We start from the raw sequence: 12,728 nt of genomic DNA, 5'->3' as shown, positions 1-12,728 counted from the left end.
ACACACACACACACACACACACACACACACACACACGCACACACACACAGGTGGTGACCTCCTTTGTTAATGTAGTAGATATAAATAATTGACACAACTTCTCTTTTTTTGGACATGGACTACAAAAAAGCAGAAAAGAGCAAAGCTTGCTTCCTGGGCTTCGTGAGGAAAGACCTCGATAACATCTGTATTAGATCTTGAATTATGCTGGACTGAATTCTCACTCTTTCTTTGTCTCTGAGGACATTTTGAGAGATGCTTTGATACAAGTGAGGGCCAGTGTCACTCAGCTACCGCTGGCTGCTGCGAGGAAGCTCCTGTGTTTTTACTGAATACTACATTACCCATGAGCCTCGTCAGTCTTTATAGTGTATGAACCATCATGTTCCTTCAGCAGAACCTTTGTGTCAGTGGTCCAGTTGTGCAACAGAAATGTCTGAACAATGTGATGTTTTTATGGCACAGCAAAGAGTCCGATGCTGTGGAGGGGGTGGATGAGCGCGTTAAAATATTCAGTGTTTTAGTGCTTTCAGTCGCTTGAATCTAACCACACTGAATCTTTACCATGTGGTCGTTTCAATAGGAAATATAGAGCTTTTTCACGGCAGACAATTTGACATGTAATAGCAGGAAAAGCACAGGTGTATTTAATAACATTAATACGTCCTGTTTCTTCAGGTCCAGGTATTATGTACAACTGGTCGCCAACATGGCTTATTGGAACACTTACAAACATCCGATGTTATTACTTTGACCTGTACATCTCCAGCTATGACAAGTTAAAATGTCTGCTGTGTAAAAGGTCTATAAATTCAAACATTTGCTCGTGATTGTCTAAAACATTCATCTAATGTTTGTCCTGGGTCAATAAACATGTTGCTGTACAAGTCTTATCTAGATTTTGATTTGATATCTTACAATAAGTAAAGTAATACTGTATTGTACAGCTTTGTATTTTTTCTTTTTGTTCACCCAAGATGTAAGGACTATGAATTCATACAGGCATATCAGCTGAAAGATTTATCAGCTTGAATTCAAAAGAGATACAGACAATGAATCACAAAAACTCCAGACAGATTTCAATGCGTGCACAGCTGTAGATAAGAGTTTTATTTGTCCAAGGATTTTATATTATTCCTTGACTGACTCCTTACCTCTGACTCCTACAACTATTATTTTCATTTGTGCAAAGCAGCGCTGTGAAACAGACTCCTGTTTTTCTTTTCTGTTTCGCAAGGACATGGTCCAAATAACAGTAAAGGTGTACATGTGAATCTTCTCCAAACACCTGTAATCAATCTCTGCTGAAATAATATGTGAACATAAAATGTTTGAAGCAAATTGATTATCACCAGTTCTCCAAAATAGCTTAGATGTTTGTATCAAACAGTAAAGGTGTAAATGTGAATCTTCTCCAAACACCTGTAATCAATCTCTGCTGAAATAACATGTGAACATAAAATGTTTGAAGCAAATTGATTATCACCCGAAGCTCAACCAATCAACCAATGATCAATCAGTTCTCCTAAATAGCTTAGATGTTTGTATCAAACAGTAAAGGTGTAAATGTCAATCCTCTCTTGTAATCTCTTGTAATCAATCCCACACACACACATCATTGTGATCAGAAAACACTTACAGACAACACAGCTAAGCATGTCACTATCTTGTCTGTAAACAATGACAGAGGACTTCTCATTCTGATGGCACCGACATGTTTATTGACTTAAATATTTACTTTTGCGGGATAAACTGAGGATTTTCAGCACGTTACGAGTTTCTGCAGGTAATCCACTGTCTGGTGCTGTTTATACGAAATGTTTCAATCAATGCACTTCCTGTTGAGTCAATGTTTGTCAAAGTTTCCCAGCATTAGCATGCAGTTGTGTCCGCCACTTGTTGTTGTACATAATGCCAGACAGGGAGAGTCTCTGCAGACAACACGCGCTGAGTCAGACCGCTTTAACCCTGAATACAAAACTCCCTCAGAGTAAACAAGCCTCTTCAAGAAAACAAGGTCTGAACGGAGTGACCCGTCTCTGAAGAAATATCACGCGCGGAGAGCGCACGGACTCTGGATGCGCTTTGGACAAACACGCAGGGAGCCAGTGGTGTGGTTGCCATGGATACCATTTCAGGTGTGTTGGGCTGCTGGCGCTTTGCACCATGGTCTGATGTGTGTGTGTGTGTGTGTGTGTGTGTGTGTGTGTGTGTGTGTGTGTGTGTGTGTGTGTGTGTGTGTGCACTGATGTGGGAGTGTGTGCCTGTGTACCGCGCATATTGATGCATCCTGCCAGGAGAATTACTAAAGGTTTTTTTTCTCTCTCCCCACATCCTTTTCTTCCTCTCTTCTCTTCTTCACACCAGATTACCCCCCCCCCCCCCCCCCTCTCCTCCTCCCCACTGACAATCTGACTTGACCAGCTCATTTCGGCCCAGCAGCCCACTTGTAAGGCAGAGCTCTGTGCACCCGGGCTGAAACACTGATGGGACCAGGAGACAGAGACGAAGAGGAAGAATCAGAGAGGAAGAGGGATAGAAGGAGGGATGGTAAATGGAAAACCTTGTTGTAAAGGTCTAAGGATGATTGATTGTTATTATCTTGCGGCACATGTTGGATAAAATAACAGCGAAACCCAATTACAGTAATACTCCTGGTGAGTTTACAGTGGGGGGGGACACGGGTTGTCCTCCTCTGTCATTCTTTGATGTGATTAGTTGAGATGAAGTGTGCTACGACATTAGAACTCCTGGATTTGGTTAAAGGGAAATTGTGTTATTAGTGACACAAATTGAAGGATATTTGTTGTATGCTTCTGGATGCAGGTTGTAATGCATGCTGACTGTTTATTACTTTTTTATTCTGGAAGGTTGAAATTATCTCGAGTTTTGAAATAATCTGTTTACAATATATTTGCTAATAGTACCATAAACACCTAATTTCACCAATTATTATTGGTAAGGATCCCTTGAATTAGTTTTTTTTAAAGAACTGTGACCAAGATGTTCTGAGCAAGACATTTTACATTAAAAAAATGAACTTGTTTTTAGTGCTCTCTGGTGGACAAATTATAAAACACTGTTTCTAAATGATCTATAACATATTTATGCATTTCTGTAGTGTAGTGTCTTGTTTACTATCAGTCAACATAGACCCCAACATGGCAACCCTGTCTCCTATACATAATACTTATATACTATAGTTGCAATAAGCTAATATTGGTTGATAGCTTTAATTACTTTTAATAAACTAATTACTGGATGTGCATGGGATGCAATCTTTTTCTTCCCATTGCAAAATAAAAAGGTAAACAAAAATAGAAATTTGAGATACCTGTCATTAAAGGTCTTGCTGGCTTGCACTTCACTGTTGCTACAAGCTTGGTGTAATTGAATCAGCATGTGTATCAGGTGTACGATCACAGCCAACGATATGACCAACAATATCTGATCCTTATTCTGGGTTTACTCAAATATGCACTGCAGGGAAGTCATGCATGGACTCACATACAGAGCAGTGTTGAGCTACCTCCCATCTTATAAACATCAGTGTGACAATTCTGATTCTTAGAAACAAGGCGCAATTAATGCACGAGCACCATCAACGCAACGGTCCGCAAATCTCTTGAAGACTCCCTCTCTGCTCACACAGACACGCTCACAGTTGAAAAGCCACTTGAGTGTGAAGCACTTGAAGCCAAAGAACAGTCAGAACACCTGACACCTCCAGAGAGAAACATTATCACTTTCTATCCACAGCCTGCAGCACATAACGTTATTCTCAGGTCAAGACAAGTAGGAAGAGAGATGGAGGGATAGGATAGATCAAATATATATATAGATAGTCAAAGTATTGTAGGTAAAACATTCATCAGTTATTGGCTGAGAGCCCAGTAACACAACACACACACACACACACACACACACACACACACACACACACACACACACACACACACACACACACACACACATAAAAACTAAACGCATTCATAGAGCTCACCTTCATGGCGCATCCTTCTGTCGCTAGTCCACTCTGAAACACATGTGCTTCTCTTGGTTTGTGTGCTATAGAAGCAGAACGAGTGTGTGTGTGTGTGTGTGTGTGTGTGTGTTTAAGCTGTAAAATCTGTCGCTTCCCCTGGAGTCACAGTGGAGGGGAGTAGGTCCCTCTCCGCAGCAGAAATCTATGTGTTGTAAATGCACGTGTCTGTGTGTGAGAGATGGGCTTGTGTGTGTGTGAGAGGTAAAGTGCTGCACCTCCTGCCTGGTATATGAATATGAATGAAAACTCTAACACAGAAGGACACACCTAAATCCTAACATGATGCTATCTCCCTTTCTCCATCCATGTATCCTCTACTCACACTTTTTCAAATGGCAATCCTCTCTCTGTTCTCTATGTTTCCTGTCCTCCCTCCTTTCTGTCTCACTTTCCTCCTCTCCTCTCGTCTCACCGTATCGTGTGTTTGTCCACCCTCCCTGCCTCCCTCTATCTACCCACCCTCTCCCTCTAATAGAAAGCTCACATTTCTCTGTTCTCCCATATAGACACAGAAAGAGGGAGGGAAGAGAGAATAGTTAGATGGATGGTCCGGCTCTCCTCTTTTTCTTCACTGTGCATTCACTCGCCTGTCCTCACACAGAGCATGATAGTGAGCCGCAGAGCTTTTGCGTTCACTTAATTAATCTCCATGTGATTAAAGACATTATAGACGCATTTTGAATCCGAAATACAATAAATGTATTGGAAAATAAAGATTCATACTGTTATACAATAATTATCGTACACTGCATCTACATCCTTATTCTCTCTTTTGATCACACATGATGAACTTTGCAATAACTCAAGGCACACATTCACTCTAATGCATCCCTATTTCCTGTCCCTATTCACGAATGAAACAGAAAGCTGTAGGCTGCAGAAAGAGATGCTTCATGGTGTTCAAGAGTGAATGCCAGATATCATAAAATAGTCATTCTTGGAGGTTAACTCCACACGCTTTTAGTATGCAATGGCAGCGCATTGAAATGCAATGCAGCTCCTGTTCACATGCAGAGTAGGGATAGTAAATCTTTTAAAGTCAGTCTGCCCTGCAGCTGTGTACTCACACTGCACGACCAACAGAGGGTGCTGTTACACTTCACAGCTCAGAGCTCATTGCACTGTAGTAGATATAAAGGAGAGAAGAGAAGAGAAGAATTGCATTCTTATTGATTACTCTATTTCATTTTTGTCTGTCACTTAAAATACAACTTTTTATTGTGAGATAAACTGGGGATCGGTTGAAATATTGGATTTCTTAGCCCTAAAATCCGTCAATAATCACTTGTAAGAACTGTTAAACTCACTAGTGTAAATATGGAGCAGAGAAGCATATAGAATAGAAGAAACAGGGTTTTAGTCTCCATTGTTGGAGCTCTTATAAATACATTGTCTTCACGTCTTTATGGAGTACCCTCCTGCAGCTTTCTACTTTCTAGTTTAGTATTACTTTACTGCATTGGCAATAAAAAGCCCATAAACAAACATGACTACTGTTATTTACACTTAACCTGGCAGCCAACTTTCACAAATCACTTGCAAGGCTACAAGGATGACCTTTAGTTCAAGTTCAAGATTGCTCGTCTGCATTATGGGATATTCTTCTTGTTTATTTCAACAGTAGGTGACGGGAAGATAATCCAAATCATCCACTTTATTATCCTTACTCTTATTCTAACTCTGTGTAAATCAGCCTGAAGTGCCAAGAGGTGGATTCATAAGCATAAATCTAAGAGGCTTTCAATCCTAAAGCAATAATCTCACCCGTCTGATGTATAATATATATCTGCATGTCTAGTTAAGAGCCTCAAAGAGATCTACAGAATGTAAGCTTCACGTCAGATCAATAGCTAATCCCCTCTCTGTGGCTGATTAATATCTACCTGCGGTGACTGCCTCTGAACTCTGTGTGTGTGTGTGTGTGTGTGTGTGTGTATGTGTGTGTGTGTGTGTGAGTGTGTGTGTGTGTGTGTGTGTGTGTGTGTGTGTGTCTGGCATTGTGCTCCACATCAGAAGAAGTTTCCATCCTGAGGGGATACTGGGTCATTACAGAAGCAAAGAACTGACTATAAATAATAATACAACAAATAAAATACACTTCATGCAAACTCCTTAACAGGAGCTTTCACTATAGAACAGACATATGTGACCAATGTGATGATATTCTGGTATTTCCAAGTGTAGAACAAAAATAAGGATGGTGTTTATATTTGTCAGGGGAGAATACAGTATCAGCACTCGTCTCCGCCGTCCATCTGTAGAAGTTTTTATATTTGTATTGCACTGCAGATTTGTCACTTTCTAGCTGACTCACACAGTTTCAACAGTTTCAAGAATGAGGGAGACTTCGCTTGGTTGTCTTAAAATGACAGTGTGTGTGTGTGTGTGTGTGTGTGTGTGTGTGTGTGTGTGTGTGTGTGTGTGTGTGTGTGTGTGTGTGTGTGTGTGTGTGTGTGTGTGTGTGTGTTATTCCACAGTCTTCAGCTGCAGCTCTCCTTCGGCCTGTCCTGAGGCAGGTGGTGGGGAGCCGTCAGATGCTGCCTCCCTCTGGTCAGTGTCAGTTAGCATTGTTAGAAGTCAGGCAGCATGCTGATGGGTTTTTTTTTCTGACCCTGCAAAGTTCAAATCTTTGACGGAAGCTGTGAAGCTCCAGAACTGCACTAACACGTGCACACAGGGTATGGTCACTACAACACCATCTTAATTACGCCAAGTGGCAGTCTTTAAAAAAAAGTTATTTTTGCATTCAGCACTATGTTTTCTGTGCATTGATGTAAATATTAAAGGACATGTGCAAAAACAAAATAGGTTCACTTCTATCACGCAGATTTAGGGTCATTTTCAGCATTTTTTTGGCCCTAAAGTCACTGTTTATACATTCACAATGTAAAAGCCAGGGGGCGGTCCACAAAAAGAAAGTTATGTAAAATATTGCACTTGCCTGACGAGATGAAATAAAAAAATACAGCATCATAACAAAATCAGGAAAGAGATCGTTTAATTAATACATAATGCATAAAACTAGGACACAAAGCTCATTTGTACAAGCAGAAGCACCAGATGGTGATTTGTTACAGGAAACACACTGGTGGCTTTACAATCAGTTGACTGCAGGATCTCAGGGGTGTGAAGACGGTACAGACTCTAATTGGAGTGATGGGACAGATGCACAAGCTACAAAGTTGTTGTACATAAACACACCAAGATTCAAAGACAGCTGAGCTGCCCCATGATTGGGTTGCGGGGAAAATACTGTCAGTAGATGTATTCTCTGAATAAACAAATAACTGAGACGGGTGTCGATCTTCTCATCTAATCTCCGCAAGAAAATTAATAAGCACATTTCCCAAAATGTCGACCTATTGTAAGTCTACAACAGAAGTGTCTACCAAACCAAATATAGCTTATAATTTGAGTCTATACATCCGTATGATTTGGACATCTTCTCAATGGCCAATCAACGTGAAACCACATAACTTAGAGGTTTTATCTCAAGAGCATCACTGAGCTTCCTACCTGTATACTTATCATAGCTCTGAATGAAAACATCAGATATATTGCAATAAATAAATACTCCCTGCGGACAGGAAGTAATCTTGCATCTGAAGCACTCCCTTACCGGACGGCTCAAAAACAATGAGTCTCTTTTTCACGAATAATCACGCAGTCAGCACGCACTTTGAAATCCGATACACACAACCTCACAGATGGTAAAGAAGAAACGCGACAATAAAGACATCGAGTTATAATGGATGGTGCACTATGTAGCTCTGCTTCATCCGCTTTATTAAAAATGTGTGAACAGTGAGAGCGCACTAAGCTTCCAATATTACAACTGGAAGCGGTGAATTGTTCTCATGTGAAGTTCAATACAACACGGTCCTACAAATCAAGATACTAGAGAGGTCTGAAGGGAATATTACATTGGATTATTAAAATTCCTATTTACTTCCATTCTGAGCTCCATGCTGGAAGCGTTTAAAGAGCCTGAGAGCTTCTAAATAAAACATGTAGAGTTTAAATCCTCTGGCATTTCTGTGACATATGGATCTCTCACATCACTGAGCACCTGAGCATCACACTCTTGTCACACTTTTTCAACTAAAATAACTTGTCTTTGAGTCTAATGACTTTCAGCTAATTGCCTAATTAGTTCAGCTCATGAAAAAGGCATGGGTATGGCTTCCAGTGGATTCTCACCATTAATTAGTTCCGGCATGTGGTTGTGTGTAAAGAGAGTATGAGACTGAAAGACCCAGAGAGAGGAATCATGTTTGGATGTCTGAGATGCCACACAGTAAAGAAACCCATAAAGAAAATAGCCAATTAAAGTATATGAGACGAGGGAGATTTAAAGCTCACATATGGTAAAACTGACAGCCAGCATACTTCAAACCCTCGGATCCTGGAGAGATATTAAATTAGTAAGTGTTCGAACTGAGAGATCATTATCGAGGTGGTGGTGGTAGTATGTATAACACACACCTGCACACAGACTGTCAGATGTGTGCACGGAGACACACAAAAACTATTTTTTTCCGATTACACAATAGCTCCCTCTACTGTTCTTAAGATCTAAATGGTATATAGACCCAATCACATACAGGATGCAGAACATTTACAGGCTGCACTCATCTTTCATAAAGCCTCTGTGGATGATATGATTAACAATAACATGTTGGCTTTTACACAAGGAGATGATTTTAGTGAAGTGAAGGCGAGTGCATGACTATACATGAATGACAATATCAAATATGTCTTCAAAGGAGATGGTAGAATTCTTGACAAATACCTTACATTAATAAACACTTACTAATGTCCTTATAGCTGCATTACAACTACATTATAATGTGTATATACTGCTTATAAATGAAAAATACATGAGTCAAAGGAAAGTGTTACTAAAGCAGTTAAAATGAGCTTCACCTCGACCTGACATTAAAATGCTGTTTACACATTAAAGCCATTAATTGTGATAATCTGACGGGATAACACAATACAGTAGTACCATTTTGAAAGCAGGATTTGTACTCGTAATAGAGTATTTTTAATTGTGGTGTTGCTACTTTTCTCTTTTGTATGTCACTTTGCAGAAACACTTCTTCACTGCAGATTTATGCCTAAACTGATTACAGAGATACCAAAATACAGTGATTCCCAAATGATTATGTCCCACTATGTAGCAGTGGTGGGTGCAATTAGAAGCACGCCAGATGACTGAAAGCAGTATGAAAGGTTAGAGTGTTGATATTTACTCATGGATTCTTGTGATTTGGTTCAGAAGATGATAGTAAGTGAATCATCCATTTAAACAGCTGCAGCATGGCACATTTTTTAGCAGTAAACAGACGGTAGAGAGGAAAACTTTAATTAAAGCCAGAAGCCTCGGCATAATGTTTCATTGCTGCCAAGCCAAAAAACTCCAAGCATCAATTTAATTGGTACGCGGTATCGAACACATACATCACTCTAGCTAGATTTATTTCTGACAGTAAAATCTGATTGCAGTCACACCAGCAACATATCTCTCTAACAGAAATAACAAAGCTATCCCTCTCTCCTTGTCTTACTTTCTGCAAAAGGACCCTTGTAACGTTGATAGGAAAATAAATCGTTATATGTGAAAACTTTAATCAGCCCCTGCAGGCAATGAATAGTGTCCTCTTTCCTTTTATTGGCTTCTTTTCACTCGCTGTCTTCCATGTACCACAAGGAGAGAGTATCCTGTCTAATGGGTGTGAGAAAACAACCTTAATTAAGCAATCACACTAACAATAATGTATTTTTCTGTGTGCAAGAAGAGCAGACGATGACACTGGAACATCTTATTGAAAGATCAAAGCCATCTAACAGCGTGATAAGGAAGCAGCTTAATGCGTGAGTGGAAGTGTTGAGAGACAGTTGCAGCATAAAGCTCAAGGTGAGTGTTTCCTGCTGCTGAATAAATGTCAGATAGAACGAAGCAATTAAAAATGAAAGGAATACAAAACTGAAAACATGTCCATCTTTAACTGAACAAGTCAGGTATGTGCTGCTTTGAAAGTGCAGACAAAGCCCAAGGTCTTCGCAAGATAATGGGGAAGAATGGCAGAGCTTTGTTCAGCCCGCGGAAGACGGCAGCATTAATGTAGCTTCTTCATGGAGTAACAATCCTTTATCAAAGGGATTTGTAGGGATTAAATGTTACGATAATTGTATCATGTTAGCATCCTGTTAGTATCCTGTTAGCATCCTGTTAGTATCCTGTAAGTATCCTGTTAGTATCCTGTTAGTATCCTGTAAGTATCCTGTTAGTATCCTGTTAGCATCCTGTAAGTATCCTGTTAGTATCCTGTTAGCATCCTGTTAGTATCCTGTAAGTATCCTGTTAGTATCCTGTTAGTATCCTGTAAGTATCCTGTTAGTATCCTGTTAGCATCCTGTAAGTATCCTGTTAGTATCCTGTTAGTATCCTGTGAGTATCCTGTAAGTATCCTGTTAGTATCCTGTAAGTATCCTGTTAGTATCATGTAAGTATCCTGTTAGTATCCTGTTAGTATCCTGTTAGTATCCTGTGAGTATCCTGTAAGTATCCTGTTAGTATCCTGTAAGTATCCTGTTAGTATCCTGTTAGTATCCTGTTAGTATCCTGTAAGTATCCTGTTAGTATCCTGTTAGTATCCTGTTAGTATCCTATAAGTATCCTGTTAGTATCCTGTAAGTATCCTGTTAGTATCCTGTAAGTATCCTGTTAGTATCCTGTTAGTATCCTGTTAGTATCCTATAAGTATCCTGTTAGTATCCTATAAGTATCCTGTAAGTATCCTGTAAGTTTCCTGTTAGTATCCTGTTAGTATCCTGTAAGTATCCTGTTAGTATCCTATAAGTATCCTGTAAGTATCCTGTAAGTTTCCTGTTAGTATCCTGTTAGTATCCTGTAAGTATCCTGTTAGTATCCTGTTAGTATCCTGTTAGCATCCTGTTATTATCCTGTAAGTATCCTGTTAGTATCCTGTAAGTATCCTGTTAGTATCCTGTTAGTATCATGTAAGTATCCTGTTAGTATCCTATAAGTATCCTGTTAGTATCCTGTAAGTATCCTGTTAGTATCCTGTTAGTATCCTATAAGTATCCTGTTAGTATCCTGTAAGTATCCTGTTAGTATCCTGTAAGTATCCTGTTAGTATCCTGTTAGTATCATGTAAGTATCCTGTTAGTATCCTATAAGTATCCTGTTAGTATCCTGTAAGTATCCTGTTAGTATCCTGTTAGTATCCTGTAAGTATCCTGTTAGTATCCTGTTAGTATCCTGTAAGTATCCTGTTAGTATCCTATAAGTATCCTGTTAGTATCCTGTAAGTATCCTGTTAGTATCCTGTTAGTATCCTATAAGTATCCTGTTAGTATCCTGTAAGTATCCTGTAAGTATCCTGTTAGTATCCTGTAAGTATCCTGTTAGTATCCTGTTAGTATCCTGTTAGTATCCTATAAGTATCCTGTTAGTATCCTATAAGTATCCTGTAAGTATCCTGTAAGTTTCCTGTTAGTATCCTGTTAGTATCCTGTAAGTATCCTGTTAGTATCCTATAAGTATCCTGTAAGTATCCTGTAAGTTTCCTGTTAGTATCCTGTTAGTATCCTGTAAGTATCCTGTTAGTATCCTGTTAGTATCCTGTTAGCATCCTGTTATTATCCTGTAAGTATCCTGTTAGTATCCTGTAAGTATCCTGTTAGTATCCTGTTAGTATCATGTAAGTATCCTGTTAGTATCATGTAAGTATCCTGTTAGTATCCTGTAAGTATCCTGTTAGTATCCTGTTAGTATCATGTAAGTATCCTGTTAGTATCCTGTTAGTATCCTGTAAGTATCCTGTTAGTATCCTGTTAGTATCATGTAAGTATCCTGTTAGTATCCTGTAAGTATCCTGTTAGTATCCTGTTAGTATCATGTAAGTATCCTGTAAGTATCCTGTAAGTATCCTGTTAGTATCCTGTAAGTATCCTGTTAGTATCCTGTTAGTATCATGTAAGTATCCTGTTAGTATCCTGTAAGTATCCTGTTAGTATCCTGTTAGTATCATGTAAGTATCCTGTAAGTATCCTGTTAGTATCCTGTAAGTATCCTGTTAGTATCCTGTTAGTATCCTGTAAGTATCCTGTTAGTATCCTGTAAGTATCCTGTTAGTATCCTGTTAGTATCATGTAAGTATCCTGTAAGTATCCTGTTAGTATCCTGTAAGTTTCCTGTTAGTATCCTGTTAGTATCCTGTTAGTATCCTGTAAGTATCCTGTTAGTATCATGTAAGTTTCCTGTTAGTATCCTGTTAGTATCCTGTTAGTATCCTGTAAGTATCCTGTTAGTATCATGTAAGTATCCTGTTAGTATCATGTAAGTATCATGTAAGTATCCTGTTAGTATCATGTAAGTATCATGTAAGTATCCTGTTAGTATCATGTAAGTATCCTGTTAGTATCCTGTTAGTATCCTGTTAGTATCCTGTTAGTATCCTGTTAGTATCATGTAAGTATCCTGTTAGTATCCTGTAAGTATCCTGTTAGTATCCTGTTAGTATCCTGTAAGTTTCCTGTAAGTATCCTGTTAGTATCATGTAAGTATCCTGTTAGTATCCTGTTAGTATCCTGTAAGTTTCCTGTTAGTATCCTGTTAGTATCCTGTTAGTATCCTGTTAGTATCCTGTTAGTA

General features: G+C 39.1%; 1 protein-coding gene across 2 annotated transcripts in view; it reads right to left on the bottom strand.

Moving 5' to 3' along the window:
- Window positions 1–12,728, bottom strand: part of LOC115020434 (inactive phospholipase D5-like) — a 49,133-nt gene that overhangs the window by 33,110 nt on the left and 3,295 nt on the right. The window contains exon 1 of one of the 2 annotated variants that reach the window (XM_029450473.1): window positions 4,004–4,421. The exons of the other annotated variant lie outside the window; for it this stretch is intronic. Within the exon in view, the coding sequence (XP_029306333.1) occupies window positions 4,004–4,009 (6 nt within the window). The 5' untranslated portion in view covers window positions 4,010–4,421. Of the gene's footprint in view, window positions 1–4,003; window positions 4,422–12,728 lie in introns of those variants that run through there. 2 annotated transcript variants of the gene reach the window in all.

This window comes from Cottoperca gobio, chromosome 15 (assembly GCF_900634415.1).
Source record: "Cottoperca gobio chromosome 15, fCotGob3.1, whole genome shotgun sequence".
Lineage (NCBI taxonomy): Eukaryota > Metazoa > Chordata > Actinopteri > Perciformes > Bovichtidae > Cottoperca > Cottoperca gobio.
Note: the sequence above shows the minus strand (reverse complement) of the source record. Positions and strands in the feature narration are given on the sequence as shown.